The sequence below is a fragment of the Oncorhynchus tshawytscha genome, linkage group LG25 (genome assembly GCF_018296145.1).
Source record: "Oncorhynchus tshawytscha isolate Ot180627B linkage group LG25, Otsh_v2.0, whole genome shotgun sequence".
In the NCBI taxonomy this organism is placed as follows: domain Eukaryota; kingdom Metazoa; phylum Chordata; class Actinopteri; order Salmoniformes; family Salmonidae; genus Oncorhynchus; species Oncorhynchus tshawytscha.
This window is the reverse complement of record NC_056453.1, coordinates 10,050,197-10,073,375: the sequence shown is the minus strand read 5'-3', so window position 1 is coordinate 10,073,375 and position 23,179 is coordinate 10,050,197. Positions and strand designations below refer to the sequence as shown.

Below are 23,179 nucleotides of genomic sequence, written 5' to 3'. Positions count from 1 at the left end.
TGGTCCCCACAAAGATAGTAAAACTAAAAACACACACACGCACACACACACACACACTCAACAACAATGTTATTTTACACAACAGACAGAAATACAAACTCCACACACACATACTAATAATACAGGTCTTCACCTGGGGTTCCTGTTGTTGAGGCTGAGCGTGATCTCGTTCACACAGCATGGGTGGGTCATCACCAGGTTAAACCCAGACTAAACACACATACACACAGTTGTCCGTCATCACCATTGTCAGTCATATGACATATACTGCAGGGTAGACTTGATTCCTACTGACACAAAGCCTCGTCAACTGTCTTTTTTTCACTGGAAACCGTCACCCAGCACAGGAGGGAGGCATCAAGTTACGGTGTGAAAAACCACAAACCGTGAGGCTAAAATAAACGTTATTCCTAGCTAACTCTATTGAGTCACTCTGTTTTAACAGTAGACATAGAGGTGAATAGGCCTACTTGGCAAAATATTATAGGTTGAATAAAGGTTAAATAAGGTTTCCATGGGGAGGTATGTACCTGGTAGTTCATGATGGCACGTAGACACATGATGCAGAGGTGAACGTCGTCTTTCTGACTGACAAGGCGGGACTTCCTCAGCGCTTTCCTGTTGTGGAGAGAGTTGAATCTGCCAGGTGAGAAACGTAGCTGTTATTAACATGTTATTACTCATGCATAGCGCTATGCATTACGCAAATGTGGGGTTATTACATAACACCAAAGCTGCAGTAACACATTTTCATTCAAAGCCTTTGCGGTATGTTTAAATAGCTACACAATGTAAACTCTCTGTGTTTAGAATGATTACATACTTCAAAATTGTTCATAGATTAAGAATTACTCCCTCGCCTACATGTTCAGTGTCATTCTTGTTAAGGATGAACTAAGAAATGTGCCTTTATTCACATTCTCAACACCACAACGAGAGGCAGAGTGGCGGTGTGCATGTTAATAGACCCTTTAAAATGACATCCGAGTTAGTTAAAAGTGAGAGAGGGACAGAGAAATATTAGAGAAACAAAGACAATCCAAAATGAGAGAGAGGAGGCGATGGTTCTTACACAGAACCCAAACCGGCTGCCCGCATGCACCATCGTGCATACATTTATTTTGCCCCCCTTGCAGGTTAAAATATGAAAACAAACTCTGAACCAATGACATTAATTTGGGGACAGGTCGAAAAGCATTAAACATGTAAGGCAATGTAGCTAGTTAGCTTGCACCTGTAACTAACGTTAATTTGTCCTATTTAGCTAGCTAGCAGGCAAAACAGTTCGTTTTTCATTCACCCACGTGGGTATAACCAATGAGGAGATGGCGCGTGGGTACCTGCTTCTATAAACCAATGAGGAGATGGGAGAGGCAGGACTTGCAGCGCGATTTGTGTCAGAAATAGGAATGAGTTCTGTTTTAGCCCTTGGCGTCGCAGACGCTCGTTGGCACGCTCGTTGGCGCGCGCGTGCAGTGTGGGTGAAAAATTGAATAACAAGGATTTCTAAATTTATTTTGCGACGCTCACGCACACTCCTCTTGGAAGTATCAATGACAGACAGTGCCCCAAAATTGACTTCAAGATGTCTGTTGATGGGTGGAATGTCTGATGGTTTGCCCCTAGTCAGATATTGCTCACATTTACATTTAGACAGACTACATTGTTGAGAGGGAGGCATGCTGCATCCAACATTTACCCTACAAAACAGTGTGACAGCAATGTGGTTCCTCCAGATGAAAAGGATTATAGAGGTGTGTGAGTGTGTCCGTCCGTCCGCCTGTCAGTTGACGTGTGTGTGTGTGTGTGTGTGTGTGTGTGTGTGTGTGTGTGTGTGTGTGTGTGTGTGTGTGTGTGTGTGTGTGTGTGTGTGTGTGTGTGTGTGTGTGTGTGTGTGTGTGTGTGTGTGTGTGTGTGTGTGTGTGTGTGTGTGTGTGTGTGTGTGTGTGTGTGTGCGCGAGACAGCTTGGGACAGATTGGGATGGCTTGACGCCACAGGTTACTCTACAGTATGTGCTCACTGTGTCTCAACTGTACCAGTTGCACCGAAGGTTCTCATAATGTTATGACCAATCAAAAACCTTCTAAGAAATTTTGAGAACATTTTCAACAAACAAAACTGAGATCACACTGTTCCAGGAATTCGAAACACAGTGCAAAGGATTTATGTTACATAAGAAGAAACATTGTCGAAGGTTTGCTTATGGCATAAGCTTTGTTCCATCGCAAGAAATGTTACACTGACCACGTTTACTTGCGGGATACTCAAGTATTCTGTTTTTGAGCTGACACATATAAACGTCACATCCCGTTTACAATAACCCGGAAAAAGCTTGTATGCCGGTTATGAGAAACCCGGATAAGATGCCTGGGATATGCTGAGCTAAGATGGTTTCGCATACCATGGGTCTTGTGTGATGTTATCCGATTGTCAAAAAAATCACTTCAAAAAGTAGGCTACTTGCAAAATTCAACCCACCATAATAATTCCAGAATAATTTAGCTTACTTTAATTAATATACTATAATTTAAATTAAGTTTTTGCTTATCATTTCCAACATTTGGTAGGCCTTATTAGAATTTTGACATTTGTTAGGCCATTTGTTTTTCAACTCTAGTTTGATGGCAGGGGAAATGGTGTGTGTGTGTATGTCACAATGTGTGTGGGGACGAGTGGGAGTCATTGTTCTTTCCTCAGAATTAATGCCCATGAATCTAGGATGCAAGAACTACAAGTGTAGTCCAACCTCTGTCCCATCTAACAGACAGAAGCTCATGTCCATTCTTCTCACCAATTCCTGGTAACACTCACCTCACAGTAAGGACACGAGCAGCTTTAGAACCGCCATGGGTTGGAGAGTTACTGGCACTCCTCGTCAAGTCCTCCACCGATTTTTCTGGTGTGGAAGTCCCATTGTCCAAACTTTCCATGTCATAGCTGAGAGTTGACCCAATATTATCAATTTGGAATATTAAAGTTATGTTAAATCTAAAGCCCTCAGATATGTTTCATTACTAAAGTGTCCCAAAAAGAAGGAAAGACCCAGAACTACCATAAAGACCTATGTCATGTTGAAGCCTAAAAATCTAAACATTTTCCTCTCAGATTGTCCCATTCACGTACAAGTGCCTTCAGAAAGTATTTATAGCCCTTGACTTATTCCACATTTTGTTGTGTTACAGCCTCAATTCAAAATTGATTAAATACAGTGCCTTGCGAAAGTATTCGGCCCCCTTGAAGTCAAAGTCCAGACCTGAATCCAATCGAGAATCTGTGGAAAGAACTGAAAACTGCTGTTCACAAATGCTCTCCATCCAACCTCACTGAGCTCGAGCTGTTTTGCAAGGAGGAATGGGAAAAAATTTCAGTCTCTCGATGTGCAAAACTGATAGAGACATACCCCAAGCGACTTACAGCTGTAATCGCAGCAAAAGGTGGCGCTACAAAGTATTAACTTAAGGGGGCTGAATAATTTTGCACGCCCAATTTTTCAGTTTTTGATTTGTTAAAAAAGTTTGAAATATCCAATAAATGTCGTTCCACTTCATGATTGTGTCCCACTTGTTGTTGATTCTTCACAAAAAAATACAGTTTTATATCTTTATGTTTGAAGCCTGAAATGTGGCAAAAGGTCGCAAAGTTCAAGGGGGCCGAATACTTTCGCAAGGCACTGTATATGTTTTTGTCTCTCCCATCTACACACAATACCCCATAATGACAAGGTAAAACATTTTTGGACATGTTTGCACATTTATTGGAAATAAAATACAGCAATATCTCATTTCCATAAGTATTCAAACCCCTTTGCTATGGCACTCCAAATTGAGATCAGGTGCATCCAATTTCCTTTTGATCCTCCTTGACATGTCACTACAATTTCATTGGAGTCCACCTGTGGCTAATTCAATTGTTTGGACATGTTTTTAGAAAGAAACACACTTTTCTATATATGGTCCCACAGTTGACAGTGCATGTCAGAGCAGAAACTATAACCTGAAGTCCAAAGAACTGTCTGTAAATCTCAGAGATTATGATGAGACATATATCTGGGGAAGGGTATGAATGTCACGCCCTGACCTGTTTCACCTGTCTTTGTGATTGTCTCCACCCACCTCCAGGTGTCACCTGTTTTCCCCCATTAGTCCCTGGGTACTTATTCCTGTGTTCCCTGCTTGTCTGTTGCCAGTTTGTCTTTTTTGTCAAGTCAACTAGCTTGTTTTTCCCGTTCTCCTGCTGTTTCCTTCGCTCTGTTTTTGCTAGTCCTCCCAGGTGTGACCCTTGCCTGTCTGGACTCTGAACCCGCCTGCCTGACCATTCTGCCTGCCTTGACCTTGAGCCTGCCTGCCACTTTGTACCTCCTGGACTCTGACCTGGTTTTGATCTTTTGCCTGTCCACGACCATTCGCTTGCCTACCCTTTAGGATTATAATAAATATCAGAGACTCAAACCATCTGCCTCCCGTGTCTGGGTCTCGCGTTGTGACCTTATAAAGAATACATTTCTAGTGTGTTGAAAGTTTCCAAGAGAAACGTGGTCTCCATAATTGGTACGTATATTGAAACTGAACAACCGGACAATAAAGACCTTGCTGAGGGTGACAAAGCATCCAATGACCACTCTGACAGAACTAGTTCCTTGGCTGAAATAGGAGAACCTGCATGAAGGACAACAGTCTCCAGGCGGTTTCAGAGGAATGTCCTAAAAAAGGCTCCTTAACAAGTCCTACCCCCAAGCCATAAGACTGCTAAACATTTAATCAAATGGCTAACCGGACTATTTACATTGAATCTCTTTTTTACTCTGCTTTTACTCTCGGTTTATTATCTATGCACAGTCACTTTACCCCGACATGTACATATTACCTCGACTAACCTGAACCCCGACCATTAACTCGGTACCGGTACCCCCTGCATATAGCCTCGTTATTGTTATTTTATTGTGTCACTTTTTTTTCATTTGACTCAATTTGATTGAGTTGATTCTACAAAGTATTGACTCAGGGGTGTGAATACCTATGTAAGTTAGAGATTTCTGTTTTATTTTCGATTAATACAACAACAACAAAATCAAAAAACCTGATTTCACTTTGTCACTATGGGGTATTGTGTGCAGGTGAGTGAAAAAACAATGATTTAATCCATGTTGAATTCAGGCTGTAACACAACAAAATGTGGAACAAGTCAAGGGGTAGGAATACTTTCTGAAGGCACTGTAGATGTGAAGGACTGGTACTTACGTGACAGCACATTGGGCGAAGGACAGGTAGTCAACCAGGACGTCCAGACCTCTGTTCTCCTCACCGAGAAACTCCTGAGCCCAGCTGGAGAGGAGGGGAAACAGGATATTATAATAAGACTAAGACTAAGACAGGCACACCCTACAAGAATCCGATTTTTCAACGGTCAGACGTAACTACAACCCCAATCTGACACACATTACAGACTTCCAGACATAATAATACTCAGATTGGACCACAGCAACGACTAGACATTACAATAACTGCACATACGGTGACACTTTAAAGCAACATACATTTACAACAATCAAACATAACAGTATTAATAAGGTTACAACTGGATTGTTGGTCTAAGATTTTAGAACCGCAAGTAAAACAACAATCTCACTCAACCGAACGGTGAAAGAATCTCACAAGCACGACGACAACAAAAATACTTACGTCTGACTGTAGCTACACAATAGCATCTAACCCTGATGCAAGCCTAAATCCAGGTTATCGCTAGATAACGCAGCCAAAATGTCATAATTATGGCTAAATCTCTATTTCTACCATTTATCTTATTAAGATCTGATTTTAAACCTAACCTTATTCCTAACTTAAATGGGTTTTTTTTTCCTGAACTTCTACGATGTATACAATTTTGACTATGTGGATGTGTTAACTAGTGGGAACCCTAAATCCAGCATTTTATGGTTTGCAAATTAATATCAATAATTGTACAGTATTTCAGTCCTCACCAAAGCTCTGTTAACTACCATAAAGGAACCCACTGTTGTTAGTGCCACCTATACTATTTATAGTTTCATATCAAGCTATCGTTTGGCTACATGTGCTCATAAGCATATGGGTATTGTCAATAGTAATCTTGTGCACATTTACCTCATTCTACTGATAGCTCTACAACTTTGAGTCCAATCAGGAAGCCTATTGTGGCTAGCTAATCCAGTTCTATAGACTCTTTTGTCTCCATAGATACTCCTGCTGTTTTCAAATGTCACAGAGGGTTATAGATGTAATAGACTAAAAAGGTTGGAGGGCTGACCATTTATGTAAAATCTTCTCTTGTGGCATCATGCTCTCTTAGCATCCCTGTCTCCAAAATATATGAGCTGTTGGTTATAAAAGTGTCCATAAACCAAAATATGTCTCTCCTAGGCAATCAGCAATTAATAACCGAACCCATCCCCTCCTCCCTTCTCCAGGCCATCCCATTCCTCACTACCCTCATAAACTCATCCCTGACCATTGGCTGCATCCCCTCTGACTTCAAAACGACTCAAATCGCTCCCCTCCTCAAGAAACCAACACTCGACTCATCTGACGTCAAACTATAGACCTCTATCCCTTCTTTATGTCCTTTCCAAAACACTTGAGTGTACTGTCTCTGATCAACTCTCTCGTTATCTCTCTCAGAACGATCTACTTGACCCTAACCATTCAGGCTTCAAGATGGGTCACCCAGTCGAGACGGCTCTTTTCTGTGTCATGGAGGCTCTCCACACTGCCAAAGCTGACTCTATCTCTCCTCTGTTCTCATCCTCCTAGATCTATCCCTTGCCTTCGACACCGTGAAACAGATCCCCCTCTCCCCCCTCTCAGTGCTGGGTGTCTCAGGCTCTGCACACTCTTGAATTGCATCGTACCCGGAAGGCCACTCCTACCAGGTGACATGGAGAGAATCTGTGTCTGCACCACATACTCTCACTACTGGTGTCCCCCAGGGCTCGGTTATAGGCCCTCTCCTCTTCTCTATTTACACCAAGTCACTCGGCTGCGTCATATCTTCACATGGTCTCCCCTATCATTGCTATGCGGATGGCACTTGACTACTTTTCTCCTTACCCCCTTCTGACACTGAGGTGGTGATACGGATGTCGGCCCACCACCTCAAGCTCAACAAGACGGAGCTGCTCTTCCTCCCGGGGAAGGCCTGACCGCTCAAAGAAATCTCCATCCCGGTTGACAACTCCAGAGTCACCCTCCCAGAGTGCAAGGAACATTGGAGTGACCCTGGACAACACCCTGTTGTTTTCTGCAAACATCAAAGTAGTGACTCACTCCGTAGAGTACAACATCCGTAGAGTACGACCCTACCTCACACAGGAAGAGGTGCAGGACCTAATCCAGGCACTTGTCATCTCCCGTCTGGACTACTGCAACTTTCTGTTGGCTGGGCTACCTGCTTGTGCCATCAAACCCCTGCAGCCCGCCTGGTTTTCAACCTTCCTAAGTTCTCCCATTTCACCCCGCTCCTCCACACACTCCACTGGCTTCCAGTCGAAGCTTGCATCCACTACAAGAACCTGGTACTTGCCTACGGAGCAGCAAAAGTAACTGCCCCTCGCTACCTTCAGGCTGTGCTCAAACCCTATACCACAACCTGAGCACTCCGTTCTGCCACCTCTGGTATCTTGGCCATACCACCCATATGGAAGGGCAGCCCAGTCAAAGCTCATCTCTGTCCTAGCACCCCAATGGTGGAACCAGCATCTCACTGAAGCTAGGACATCAGAGTCCCTGTCCATCTTCCAAAAGCACCTGAAGCCCTACCTCTTCAAAGAGTATCTTAAATGCTTTCATGTACAGTCGTGGCCAAAAGTTTTGAGAATGACACAAATATTAATTTCCACAACGTTTGCTGCTTCAGTGTCTTTAGATATTTTTGTCAGATGTTACTATGGAATACTGAAGTATAATTACAAGCATTGCGTAAGTGTCAAAGGCTTTTATTGACAATTACATGAAGTTGATGCAAAGAGTCAATATTTGCAGTGGTGACCCTTCTTTTTCAAGACCTCTACAATCTGCCCTGGCATGCTGTCAATTAACTTCTGGGCCACATCCTGACTGATGGCAGCCCATTATTGCATAATCAATGCTTGGAGTTTGTCAGATTTTCTGGGGTTTTGTTTGTTCACCCGCCTCTTGAGGATTGACCACAAGTTCTCAATGGGATTAAGGTCTGGGGAGTTTCCTGGCCATGGATCCAAAATATAGATTTTTTTTGTTCCCCGAGCCAATGAGTTATCACTTTTTACTTATGACAAGGTGCTCCATCATGTTGGAAAAGGCATTGTTCATCACCAAACTGTTCCTGGATGGTTGGGAGATGTTGCTCTCAGAGGATGTGTTGGTACCATTATTTATTCATGGCTGTGTTCTTAGACAAAATTGTGAGTGAGCCCACTCCCTTGGCTGAGAAGCAACCCCACATATAAATGGTCTCAGGATGCTTTACTGTTTGCGTGACACAGGACTGATGGTAGCGCTCACCTTGTCTTCTCCAGACAAGGTTTTTCCAGATGCCCCAAACAATCGGAAAGGGGATTCATCAGAGAAAATGACTTTACCCCAGTCCTCAGCAGTCCAATCCCTGTACCCTTTGCAGAATATCAGTCTGTCCCTGATGTTTTTCCTGGAGAGAAGTGGCTTCTTTGCTGCCCTTCTTGACACCAGGCCATCCTCCAAAAGTCTTCACCTCACTATGCATGCAGATGCACTCACACCTGCCTGCTGCCATTCCTGAGCAAGCTCTGTACTGGTGATTCCCTGATCCCGCAGCTGAATCAACGGTCCTGGCGCTTGCTGAACTTTCTTGGGCGCCCTGAAGCCTTCTTCACAACAACTGAACCGCTCACCTTGAAGTTCTTGATGATCCGATAAATGGTTGATTTAGGCGCAATCTTACCCCTCCTGTCTCAGCCTCCAGTATTTATGCTGCAGTAGTTTGTGTCGGGGGGCTAGGGTCAGTTTGTTATATCTGGAGTACTTCTCCTGTCCTATCCGGTGTCCTGTGTGCATTTAAGTATGCTCTCTCTAATTCTCTCCTTCTCTCTTTCTTTTTCTCTCTCGGAGGACCTGAGCCCAAGGACCATGCTTCAGGACAACCTGACATGATGACTCCTTGCTGTCCCCAGTCCACCTGGCCGTGCTGCTGCTCCAGTTTCAACTGTTCTGCCTGTGATTATTATTATTTGACCATGCTGGTCATTTATGAACATTTGAACATCTTGGCCATGTTCTGTTATAATCCCTACCCGGCACAGCCAGAAGAGGACTGGCCACCCCACATAGCCTGGTTCCTCTCTAGGTTTCTTCCTAGGTTTTGGCCTTTCTAGGGAGTTTTTCCTAGCCACCGTGCTTCTACACCCGCATTGCTTGCTGTTTGGGGTTTTAGAATGGGTTTCTGTACAGCACTTTGAGATATCAGCTGATGTACGAAGGGCTATATAAATACATTTTATTTGATTTGAGTTGATTACTGACAGCAATATCCTTGCCTGTGAAGCCCTTTTTGGGCAAAGCAATGACGTGTTTCCTTGCAGATAACCATAGATGACAAAGGAAGAACAATGATTCCAAGCACCACCTTCCTTTTGAATCTTCCAGTCTGTTATTCGAACTCAATCCGCATGACAGAGTGATCTCCAGCCTTAACACAGGTGTGAGTCAACACTCACACCTGTGTTAACGAGAGAATTACTGACATGATGTCAGCTGGTCTTTTTGTGGCAGGGCTGAAATGCAGTGGAAATGTTTTTTGGGGATTCAGTTCATGTGCATGGCAAATAGGGACTTTGCAATTAATTGAAATTCATCTGATCACTCTTTATAACATTCTGGAGTATATGCAAATTGCCATCATACATTCTGAGGCAGCAGACTTTGAAAATTAACATTTGTGTCATTGTCAAAACTTTTGGCCACGACTATACTCTCAATCCTCCTCTTGATATGACATCAAGCCTGGGCCAAGGCTAGACACACTGGCTTGTTAGCTGATTAGCAGCTATTTAGGGAAATAAGAAATGGGTGCACTGCCTCCGATAAACAGGCCACATCAAACTACTTCCTTTAGCGATATGACAGACTCTGTTAGCGATCCCTCTAAATTCTGAAAAAACAATAATCCGCTGAAGCGGGGCAATTCCCTTTCCTCTACTTCCCTGCCTAAGCAAGCAGTTTTAGACTGCTGCATCATTACTGAAAAGGTTCAGAAATTTTATCTCAGCTTGGTGGTCATACTGGTCCTGGCCTGTCAGTTGATTGTTTTTTCCACATACAGCCTGATTTTCAAGCGTTGCAGAGGTCACTGTTGGATCTAAAGGTAGTGCTGAATGCAAACAAAACAAAAGGCATGGTTTTTTCTAGGTCCCATAACCTAGATTTGCATGAATTTGTAATGACTAGTTTGAACGGTACAGAAATTGCGTGAGTTCCTTCCTACAAATATGTTGGTATCTGTCTTGATGACAAACTGTTATTTAAAAAACATGTCACTGAGCTGGTGAAGAAGTTCAAGTTCAAAGTTGGTTTATTTTACAGAAACAAAGCATGTCTGACTTTTGTTAATAGGAAGAAAATTGTCCAGGCCACTTATGTCGATTTTAGATTATGGGGATATTATCTATGTGCATGCAGCAGAATCTACAATTAAACACCTAGATGCTGTTTTCCATTGTTCACTTAGGTTTATTACTGGTGATGCTTATAGAACTCATCATTGTGTTTTGTATCAAAAAGTGGATTGGGTGAAGCTGATTTGAGTTTTTTTGAGCCCTTCATGTGGAACAACTCACCGAGATCTCTGAAATGAGATGTTCTGGTCCCCCTATGTCAGTTCAGTGAAATGATCAGAGACCAATATGTTGATAAATGTGTCTGTTTTTCTTAATATGTTTTGTAATGTTGTATGTTGTATATACACTGAACAAAAATATAAAAGCAACGTGTAAAGTGTTGGTCCCATGTTTCATGAGATGAGATTTTCACAATTTTTCTTTAGCTCAAATGTTATGCACAAATTTGTTTACGTCCCTGTTAGTGAGCATTTCCTCTTTGCCAAAATAATCTATCTACCTGACAGGTGTGGCATATCAAGAAGCTGATGAAACAACATGATCATTACATGGGTGCACCTTGTACTGGGGACAATAAAAGGCCACTCTAAAATGTGCAGTTTTGTCATAGATGGCTCAAGTTTGGAGGGAGCGTGCAATTGGCATGGTGAATGCAGGAATGTCCACCAGAGCTGTTGCCAGAGAATTGAATGTTAATTTCTCTACCATAAGCCATCTCCAACGTCGTTTTAGAGAATTTGTTAGTACATCCAACTGGCCTCACAACCGCAGACCATGTGTATGGCGTCGTGTGAGCAAGCGGTTTGCTGATGTCAACGTTGTGAACAGAGAGCCCCATGGTGATGGTGGGGTTATGGTATGGGCAGGCATAAGCTACGGACAATGACCACAATTGCATTTTATCAATGGCAATTTGAATGCACAGAGATACCGTGACGAGATCCTGAGGCCCATTGTCGTGACATTCATCATTGTGAATCAAAAAGTGGGTTGGGCCTCTTTGTATGTAAAGAGAGAGCAGCATTTTCTTGTGTTTATCTACAAAGCACTCATGCAAACTTCCTATCATCATAGGAAGACTAAACTCAATGTAGTCTTACAAATGACCAAACCCGGTCTTAGGCTTGGATATCACTGGAGGAACCCTACGGTCTCCACAGAGTTGGGGAAAGATGTTTTTTGGTTATTTTTTGCACCCTGTATGTGGAACAACTTTCAGAGCTTTCTGAAAATATATGTTCTGGTCCCCCTATGTCAGTTCAGTGTAATGATCACGAGACCTCTATGATGATTAAAGTCATTTTTTTCTTTAATGTTTAGTAATTCTGTATAGTGTTTGATTGGATTTATCTGTAAAAGAGACCCTGTCAAAATAAATGTTAAATATATATATATATATATTTATTTATTTTAAAAAAAAAAAGCCATTTTACAGTATTAGTATTTTGTTGGTCGAGTTCATAGCTGTTTTATCATCATCAGTTATTTATGCTGTCTATTACTGAATGCTTTACTGATGGTTTTACTGCCTGTGTATTGTTTGTGTGTTATACTTGCTGCACCCTGACAGGTCATTGTAAATAAGAATTTGTTCTTAAAGGGCAATTCCATCCCTTTTCAACCTAATTTTCATTATCTACAGCACAATACCAGTGTGAAAACTGTGCATTTCTGTTTTGTAGAAGAAAAAAAAATATGTTAAAAAGTTCTACCCGATGACATGTGGGGAACAAGAAAATATCCTCCCTTTAGCAAGAAACTCGTTGCAGGTTTTGAAAAACTTTTTTTCTTGCTTTTAATCCTAATGATGCATTTTTTTAGGACCTTTCGTGTTATCTTTTCAAACACAGATCATAGAATGTAGAAACTGGTATGGTGCTAGTGATAATGAATATGAGGTTGAAAAGTGGCGGAAGTGCCATTTAATTGACCTACCTGTATAAATAAATCAAATAAATGTAGCTTGTGTAAGGATCAATAGATGGAGTGCTGATGAAAGCAGAAAAGTTGGGTAAGGGGCGTGTCTCACCCGATATGATTGGTCCTCAGGGAAATCTCCAGCTCTCTTAAGACCTGTGTGGACTCCTGGACCCGCCTCTTGAACTGTCATAACACGCATAACAAGGTCATTATCGTTGTGGAGAAATGTTTGATGGTGTATAGTAAACAAAACAAGTGGTAACTTAGCTATGGACCAAACCAGTGTTTTTTTTAAACATAGCTTTTGCAAAAAGTGAATACTTCAATAAATTATGTTTTTGAAAGTATCTGAGCAGGGCCATAGCCCAGACTGGACCTCTTACAGGACTGTATTGGTACAGTACCTTGCGACTGACCCCTCCCTGGTCAAGATAACTTTTGAGCTTCAGCAAGTAAGCAGAGGGAGGATTCTTCACTTGGAATCGTTCCTGTAGGAAGGAGAACGAACGAACAGACAGACAGACAGACAGACAGACAGACAGACAGACAGACAGACAGACAGACAGACAGACAGACAGACAGACAGACAGACAGACAGACAGACAGACAGACAGACAGACAGACAGACAGACAGACAGACAGACAGACAGACAGACAGACAGACAGACAGACAGACAGACAGACAGACAGACAGACAGACAGACAGACAGACAGACAGACAGACAGACAGACAGACAGACAGACAGACAGACAGACAGACAGACAGACAGACAGACAGACAGACAGACAGACAGACAGACAGACAGACAGACAGACAGACAGACAGACAGACAGACAGACAGACAGACAGACAGAGATGTTAGAGCGTATCTAATTATGTTGATTACATGGGTGCACTGTGGGAGAAGGGGACCAGAGGGCAGAACACAGCAGGGACTTCACAGCCTTGATGATTTTTATTTGAACCCTTATTTTACCAGGTAAGTTGACTGAGAACACATTCTCATTTACAGCAACGATAGCTACAGAGGAGAGAAGATACATGGGAGAGGAGGAGGGAGGGGAGGAAGGTGAATGAGTCAATTGGGGTGATTACGCTGCTTATTTATACAAGTATAACCAATGATATATCTGTTGGTGAGGCAGAGCTTTGCATGTCAGAATATCAATCTATCATTCAATGCCAGGTCAGAGTAGAGATAGACAGCCTTTGTTAACAATGGCTTTAGCTGTGCTAGATAACGGAAGGGACAACATTGAACCACTGCAGGTCTGTGCGACAGTGACAGTGACAGGTGTCCTGTGTGTCACTCCCCCCTGAGCCACAGGAAGTTATCTGCCTCATCAATGTTGCCACAGCAACGTACAATTTTGATGAGGTTCCCAGCAGGATGCAAAGTGTGTGCGTGTGTGCACATGTGTGGTGGCGGGTGGTTGTTTCTTGAGTGCGCAAGTGTGTGTATGAACAACCACTCTCACTGCAATGGTGTGTCAATGGGGTGCTTTCCTAGAAACCAGGACACCACAACAACAACAAAATTGACACCTCAACGCCTCTATACGAAGTTCTGCCAAGCTTAAAGGATGCAGTGCATATCATCAGGGCTTGATTCATCACAACGTAGAATTCTCTAAAGAAGTTTCACATGGTTATCATGTTACCTGAAGTTCCCCTAAGAACTATGATTACATCCTGTTACTGTAACGTTATCCACTAGGTGTTATTGAAACGTTAACGGTACAGTAGACTGTTGTCTTGTGCAGTGGAGTTGGAGTCCCACCTGATCACAGACCAGTTCCCACTTCTTCTCGTTGTCATACTGACACAGGATCGTCACCTTGTCTGGAGGCAGATTCATGGAGTTCTAAACACAGAGAGAGAGAGAGAGCGAGATGGAAGAGATGTTATAGGTACAAATAGAGAAACATTATCAATATGTCTGAAAACAGTTCCATTCCATGTGGTGCTGATGAGAACATTAGGCCGTCATGATTTTGACTGGAGTTTGATAAGCAATGTTGGCAAATGATTGTTATGTTGCAACAGGTTCCATTGGAGCAATTTTAATGAGTTGACTTGATGTGCAAACTTTAGATCCACTTCAAAACATAATGTATGAGTTTATCTTAAAACCTTTTCTTACTGCAACTGAAAACTATAAACACAAATTGCTGGGTGACATTTAGCCTGCAGATATACTGTACACTGTGTGTACAAAACATGACCTTCCTAATATTGAGTTGGACCCCCTTTTGCCCTCAGAACAGCCTCAATTTGACTCTATAAGGTGTCGAAAGCATTCCACAAGCATGCTGGCCCATGTTGACTCCAATGCTTACCACAGTTTTGCCAAGTTTGCTGGATGTCCTTTGGGTAGTGGACCATTCTTGATACACAAGGTAAACTGTTGAGTGTGGAAAAACCCAGCAGCGTTGCAGGTCTTGACACACTCAAACCGCTGCACCTGGCACCTACTACCATAGCCGGTTCAAAGGCACTTAAATCTTTGGTCACCTTTTGAATCGCACACACACACACACACATTCCGTGTCTCAATTGTCTCAAGACTTAAAAATCCTTCTTTAACCTGTCTCCTCCCCTTCCTCTGCACTGATTGAAGTGGATTTAACATCAACAAGGGATCAATGCTTTCACTGGGATTCACCTGGTCAGTCTATGTCATGAAAAGAGCAGGTGTTCCTAATGTTTTGTACACTCAGTGAAGCTCCTAACTATATGAATAGGCCACGTGAATAGACCACGTGAATAGGCCACGTGAACAGACAGGCACACAATGTCCCTTGAATGCACAGTGCAGCCAGTTGCTATGACAAACTCGTCAATAATGCATCAGTACCTCAATGATTTCATTAAGCGTCACTCAGCGACAGCAATCCTGTCCCTATACAGTCGCCTTCTTCATGGCCCCCATGACTCAGAGGTCAATTTCACTACCGACAGGCTGACAGACAGTATTCCTGTGACAGCTGGGCGCCTTGGGCTGTTGCCACAACACCAGAGAGTGTATTGCTAAAGAGACTTTGTTATTGGTCTGACTGCATGTTTCAAGAGGAAGGTATGGAGAGACAGGGGAAGGGGAAAGAAAGAGGGAACAGGAAGAGAGAGACAGAGTATAGTGTAACGTAGGGGGACTAATCTGAAATACTCTGGTTCTTTGAATCAAGGAGTGGATCAATGGAATGATCGGGCCAGAAATTATGTGATTTGTTTTGGTATTTACTCAGCAACTCGTCCTTGGACATGTCTTTGTTTCAGCAACATCAAGCGCTCTCAGAAAAATATGGTTATTTCAATACAGATTTAAAGCGTTCATCTTCATGTAATATTCCAATCCTAATCCCCACCTATATGTACATATCTACCTCAAATAAATACTCCAGTATCCCTGCACATTGTACGTTTGGTATTGGCACTGAGTAAGAGGATCCCCTAAATGAATGAAAAGGAAATACATTGATACGTTGGGCCACGCCCTTAATTACAATAAGGCACACCTGGGAACTAACAGGTGCGTTCGAGACAGTTCCACAGTTTTACCCTGATACAATAGTTTACATCATTCTGACATAATCTCAAAAATTCTTTCACTCACACACTCTCAAAAAAGTTGCTGGAAAGATTGGTAGAGATCTACAAATCAAATCAAATCCAATTGTATTTGTCACATGTGCCAAATACAACAGGTGTAGACCTTACAGTGAAATGCTAACTTAACCAACGATGCAGTTTTGAGTATCCCTTTTGTCCAGGTGGGAAAGGGCAGTGTGGAGTGCAATAGAGGTTGCATCATCTGTGGATCATTTGCAGTATGCAAATTGGAGTGTGTCCAGGGTTTCTGGGATAATGGTGTTGATGTGAGTCATGACCAGCCTTTCAAAGCATTTCATGGCTACAGACGTACTAAGTGCTATGGGTCGGTAGTCATTTAGGTAGATTACCTTAGTGTTCTTGGGCACAGGGACTATGGTGGTCTGCTTGAAACATGTTGGTATGACAGACTCAGACAGGGAGAAATTGAAAATGTCAGTGAAGACACTTGCCAGTTGGTCAGCGCATGCTCAGACTACACGTCCTGGTAATCCGTCTGGCCCTGCGGCCTTGTGAATGTTGACCTGTTGAAAGGTCTTACTCACATCGGCTGCGGAGAGCCTGATCACACAGTCATCCAGAACAGTTGGTGCTCTCATGCATGTTTCAGTGTTACTTGCCTTGAAGCGAGCATAGAAGTTATTTTGGTCGTCTGGTAGGCTCGTGTCACTCTGGGCAGCTCTCGGCTGTGCTTCCCTTTGTAGTCTGTAATAGTTTGCAAGCCCTGCCACATCTGACGAGCGTCGGAGCCGGTGTAGTACAATTCGATCTTAGTCTGTATTGACGCTTTGCCTGTTTGATGGTTCGTCGGGGGGCATAGCGGGATTTCTTAAAAGCTTCCGGGTTAGAGTCCCGCTCCTTGAAAGCGGCAGCTCTACCTTTTAGCTCAGTGTGAATGTTGCCTGTAATCCGTGGCTTCTGGTTGGGGTATGTACGTACAGTCACTGTGGTGACGACGTCCTCGATGCAGTTATTGATAAAGCCAGTGACTGATGTGGTGTACTGTACTCTTCAATGCCATCGGAAGAATCGCGGAACATATTCCAGTCTGTGCTAGCAAAACAGTCCTGTAGTTTAGCATCCGCTTCATCTGACCACTTTGTTATAGACCGAGTCACTGGTGCTTCCTGCTTTAGTTTTTGCTTGTAAGCAGGAATCAGGAGGATAGAGTTATGGTCAGATTTACCAAATGGAGGGCGAGGGAGAGCTTTGTACGTGTCTCTGTGTGTGGAGTAAAGGTGGTCTTGAGTTTCTTTTCCCTCTGGTTGCACATTTAACATGTTGATAGAAATTTGGTGCAGGACATCCTTCTGAACACATGCAGGACATCCTTCTGTAATAATTATAGCCCAACACAGCCCTGCCACCCGGTGAAACTGGGCTAGACAACAGGAGACTCCCACTCAAGGACAAAACATATTTATCTTTTTACCTCGCCAACCCACTCCTCCTCCTTCCCCTCCTCTTCCTCCCCCTCTTCTCCTCCTTCCCCTCTTCTTCCTCCACCACTCCTCCTCCTTACCATCCTCTTCCTCCCCCACTCCTCCTCCTTCCCCTCTTCTTCCTCCCCCTCTTCTCCTCCTCCTGTTGTCTCTGTACGTTTCTGTAACCAGTAGAGAGGTTCTTCACAAGGTCACTCACAGTTAAATTTTTGGGTAAGCCTCCAAAGCAACACATTTTTCTCTCTCAGAATTGCTACTTGTTTTGTTTAGATACAGCGAATTGCTAGATATGCCCAGACAAGGGCTTCTCAGGAAAGTCTATGGTCTGTGGATACTTTGTAAATGCAATCTTAGTGGAACAACTCACATGACCAGTCAGACATAAGTTAATGCTGAAGGAGGCTAATGGCCTTTTGGTTTTGATGCATCCCAACAAATATTTTTTGTAACCACGTCAGGTCAGTCAGTTAAAAGTTACTTGTGTCACGCACAGGGGTGTGAAAACTGATGCACAACTAATAGCGTACAGCATCCTAAATCAATGGTACAGCCAGTGCTCTGATAAATCAGACTTGATAAATGATGTTGGATCAATAAACTGGGATTAGAGTTGGCTGGTGGCTAGTCCTGTACAGGGACACGCAGATGAGAAACTTCCTGGAGTTGTATGCTAGTGTACATGCACAGAGGAGAAACCTATTGGAGTTTGATGGTAGTGTACAAGCACAGAGGAGAAACCTACTGGAGTTTAATGGTAGTGTACATGCACAGTGGAGAAATCTACTGGAGTTTAATGCTAGTGTACATGCACAGAGGAGAAACCTGCTGGAGTTTCATGGTAGTGTACATGCACAGAGGAGAAATCTACTGGAGTTTAATGCTAGTGTACATGCACAGAGGAGAAATCTACTGGAGTTTAATGGTAGTGTACATGCACAGAGGAGAAATCTACTGGAGTTTAATGGTAGTGTACATGCACAGAGGAGAAATCTACTGGAGTTTAATGCTAGTGTACATGCACAGAGGAGAAATCTACTGGAGTTTAATGGTAGTGTACATGCACAGAGGAGAAATCTACTGGAGTTTAATGGTAGTGTACATGCACAGAGGAGAAACCTATTGGAGTTTGATGGTAGTGTACATGCACAGAGGAGAAATCTACTGGAGTTTTACGGTAGTGTACATGCACAGAGGAGAAACCTATTGGAGTTTAATGGTAGTGTACATGCACAGAGGAGAAACCTATTGGAGTTTTATGCTAGTGTACATGCACAGAGGAGAAACCTATTGGAGTTTGATGGTAGTGTACATGCACAGAGGAGAAACCTCCTGGAGTTTAATGGTAGTGTACATGCACAGAGGAGAAACCTATTGGAGTTTTACGGTAGTGTACATGCATAGAGGAGAAACCTACTGGAGTTTTACGGTAGTATACATTCACAGAGGAGAAACCTACTGGAGTTGTACGGTCATGTAATTCGCACAGTAGGGGCAATATGGCGTCAAAGTCACCTGTTTTCTTCTCATTGATATCATGAAGCTAGAGTTACATATGAGAGATGTGCATTTCAAAATCTGGAAAATACCCTGTTAATTCTCTGTAAAAAAAACACAATGTTTTAAATGGTGCATACCGGTACTTAATACTGTAGGTCCATTTGTTACCGTTAAATTGGGCCACCTGTCTCTTTAGGAGCTCTATCTTCAAAGACAGTGGCGACAAGACAAATTGCACATCCCATTTCAGATTAGCCCTCCCCCTTGAGGTATATTGATTAGACCTCCCCCTTGCTCTCTTCCCTCACATATACAGGACACATACTCCTACACAAGGATACACAGAAACATACACAGCCATGCCTCATAAGGTACCACCGCCAGTGACACACCCTCTTTGCTGTGTGATAAAGCAGATTGAATGTTACAGTTGGTCTGTTTTTGTTTTTAACGTGCATATGGGTGGCGTGCAGGGGAACAAGCGCAGCCTGCATTCATGCAGACTTGTGGGAGAGCATACGGCATAGTATCAAACTGCTCTCATTGTCATAACAAAGTAAATGTGGCACTCAGACATTAGGCTTCACTTCCAATCCCGTCATTCACTTTAAAAAGGCTTCTCAGCTCTAGATCCGTAACTCTCCAGGGACACTGTCTGTCTCGGCTATCAGGAGGCCTCAAGAAGTGTGGTTGAGGCTGCCATGTCAAGTAGCCTGGGAGCATGTCGCTTCCTTCTGTTTTAATTAAGCTGCCATGTTTAACAGAGGCCCACTCAGGAGGTAGGGCAGTTAGCTCCTATCCGTCCCTGATTAACTTTGGGAGTTGGGGAAAGGCTAACAGTCAGTATGTGAGAGGCTAAATTCCGCCAAATGGGTAAACAGTACCACAAAGAGGGTGGAAAAGGTGACAGTGAGAATACCTGCATTGCGTGCTATTTGCTAAACTAATAGAACATTATTTTGACATAGAGTATGTACAGTCTTTAGGGCATGGAAATTAATAAGCTGTCAAAATATTTCCGAGGGTGAATTCAGGTGGAGTTGAGACAATGTCATCATTACGGTCTCTACTCAGTCTTGTTGTGCTGTACCTGGCTACCAAACAACCTTTAGGGGCTTTAGTGACAAAGGTCATTTGTATGAGGTTCTGTAATTGATACCTGGGTTGGCTCCCACCAATGTGGGGTCTGTGGAGCCACCTTGGCTCTCCGGCCTCAGTGGAGCAGAAAACAACATGGCCGTCACAGAGGTACTCTATCATTTCATGCAAGCACGTGTACACAAACATGTTCAAAGTAAACGCACACCCTTTTGATCAAATCCAAACCCACATGTAAGCTGCATCCTAATGTTTTTATGCTCTCATACAAAGACCGGCATGCATATACAGGAGCACACGTACACACGCGTATCAACAGTACGCAAATCCCCAGATGCACATTTACACAGCCAACCGCATTGCACAGTGGGAAATATGCAGTGGTATGCAAAGTACAGAGGAAAGACGCTCAATATAAATGTGAATAGGGAGAGGGAGGAGGGTTGAGCCAAGGCCTCCCTTTGAGCACCTTGTTATTATCACCACCTATATAATGCTGATGTCTGCGGTATAGATGCTAATCTGATTCAGCACTTAACACCATCAGCCCGTCATTATGTGACAAACAGATTGTTCATGGAATATGAACCCAGAGGGAGCATAGTGGGTCAGACACGGCGTGCACACACACACACACACACACACACACACACACACACACACACACACACACACACACACACACACACACACACACACACACACAATGCCACCCTTGTGGGGGATTGACATCTGACACTCTGGTATAATTTAGTAGTCTGAGTCTCTAGTCTATTAACATTGGGACAGTCTGGCCCCTGGTGCAGGGTTTTAACAGCTGTACTTAAAGGGAAACTTCAGCGCTAGACACTATTTGGGGTGTTTTTCCAGTCTCCCTCCGTACCCTTACAAAAAAAGATTTCAGTTTTAAAACTGCTGTAAAAGTACAGTGGACTGTGGTATTTTGGATGCAGTAATTGTAGAATAGCTGCAGCGTGGGCCTCCCGAGTGTTGCAGCAGTCTAAGGTACTGCATCGCAGTGCTAGATGCAATTCTACAGACCCGGGTTCGATCCCGGGCTGTGTCACAACTGGCAGTGATTGGGAGTCCCATAGGGCGGCGCACAATTGGCCCAACATCGTCCGGGTTAGGGGAGGGCTTTACTTGGCTTATTGTGCTCTAGCAACTTCTTGTTGCAAGCCGGGCACCTGCAGGCTGACCTCGGTCATCAGTTGAACAGTGTTTCCTCTGACCCATTGGTGCGGCTGGCTTCCGGGTTAAGCGGGCAGGCAGGTGTCAAGAAGTGTGGTCTGGCGGGTCATGTTTCGGAGGACGCATGCCTAGAGGAAAATAATTGCGGGACCAGCAAGCTGTGGTGGCATCCTAGACCAGGAAGACCAGGACTCAGGAAGGCAAATGACAAACGAGTTAGCTGTTTATCTAGCTCGCAAAATAAGCTATATTTTAACACAAAGCGGTGCTGTTTAGTACAGTACAATTTTGTTAAGCTAGCTATGTTTGCAATACCTAAAATGTACTGTAGTCTTAACATTTGAGCTAACTAGCCTAGCTAACCTCAGTCCATGGCATCAGGAGCACAACTGTTGAAATGTTTAGATGATGATAAAGAGTAAAGGAAGGACTTTGGCTTTATGACTCATATTAGTCTTGGAGTAACTATACCCGTGTGTTGTAGCTAGCTAACATGTGACTGTTAATGTCTCATATTAAACATCACGATTGTCCATGAATGTCTAATAGCATTTTGTATCTTTCTTTCACAGACAAAACTACTTGGATACAAACAAAAAATATATAGATATGAAGGGTCCCATAACAACAACCTCCACTTATATCAACGTGACTGCGAACACGTGACTGCGCCACCCAAACACACCACATGCAAGTATTTCCTTTAAAAAAAACTGTAGTATTTATCATTGGCGCTAGTAGTATATTTTTTATTCTACTGTGTATATGTCATACATTGCCATGACTGTTCCTGCATACTGCGGTGTAAACTCACCTTGGTCTCCAGAGCAAATAAAATAGTTTTTAACACAAGCCATGTATACTTAGTTGCTATAGTGACAGACTAATCTACCGTTTTTATTGAAACATGTTTACTTGCCAACAAATTCAAGTTTAAATGATACACCCAACTCCCTGTATTGTTTTGGCAGTAGGATTGTAGCTAGTTTATCAACATGCAAAGGCATGAATATCACAATGAAATGATCCAGAGGTTGAAGTCGACACTTTATTGGTTTCTGATGCAGCTGGGATCATTTGATCACTTGTCAGTACACTTGTAAAACATATGATATAAAACACCATTGGAACTAGCCATATCTATACCACAATGCAGTTGTGAGCATACTAGGTATTCTATATTATTCTACAACAACTCGGACTGAATGTTCCAGGCAGGTTCCAGAATGCTCTTCAGCTGGTGCACCTCTTCTTGTGTTGGATAATGGCAGCTGGTTTAGCAGGCTTTGGTGCTGTGGTGATGTTGGCAGAAATGTTAGGTTTAGGGCGCTGTGACTCTGGCTCCTTGTAGACAACCGTCTGGTCCTTTCTGCACGCCACAGCCAGGTGGACAAGCCTCTCCCTGAATGAAGAGGTGGGTTCTAGGCTTGTACACCTTCTTCACCACCCACTGTTTTGACCTCTTGCAGAAGATTTGTTTGTACTGCAAGTCTCCTGGAAAGACAAAGATGTTAAAACAAAAAAAAAGGTCCTGTGTACTGGTATGTGTTTTGTTACACTCAGAGTCAATTTGGGTCATTGAAATCAAATCAAATCAAATTTTATTTGTCACATACACATGGTTAGCAGATGTTAATGCAAGTGTAGCGAAATGCTTGTGCTTCTAGTTCCGACAATGCAGTAATAACCAACAAGTAATCTAACTAATAATTCCAAAACTACTGTCTTATACACAGTGTAATGGGATAAAGAATATGTACATAAGGATATATGAATGAGTGATTGTACAGAGCAGCATAGGCAAGATACAGTAGCTGATA

The 23,179-nt window shown here is 43.1% G+C and overlaps 1 protein-coding gene across 1 annotated transcript in view; it reads right to left on the bottom strand.

Moving 5' to 3' along the window:
* The window catches only part of LOC112224177 (formin-like protein 1), a 60,489-nt gene that overhangs the window by 23,677 nt on the left and 13,633 nt on the right, over positions 1 to 23,179 (bottom strand). The window contains 7 exon segments of the mRNA XM_042305924.1: positions 134 to 210; positions 531 to 639; positions 2,813 to 2,938; positions 5,239 to 5,322; positions 12,631 to 12,704; positions 12,926 to 13,009; positions 14,303 to 14,386. Coding sequence (XP_042161858.1) covers positions 134 to 210; positions 531 to 639; positions 2,813 to 2,938; positions 5,239 to 5,322; positions 12,631 to 12,704; positions 12,926 to 13,009; positions 14,303 to 14,386 — 638 coding nt within the window.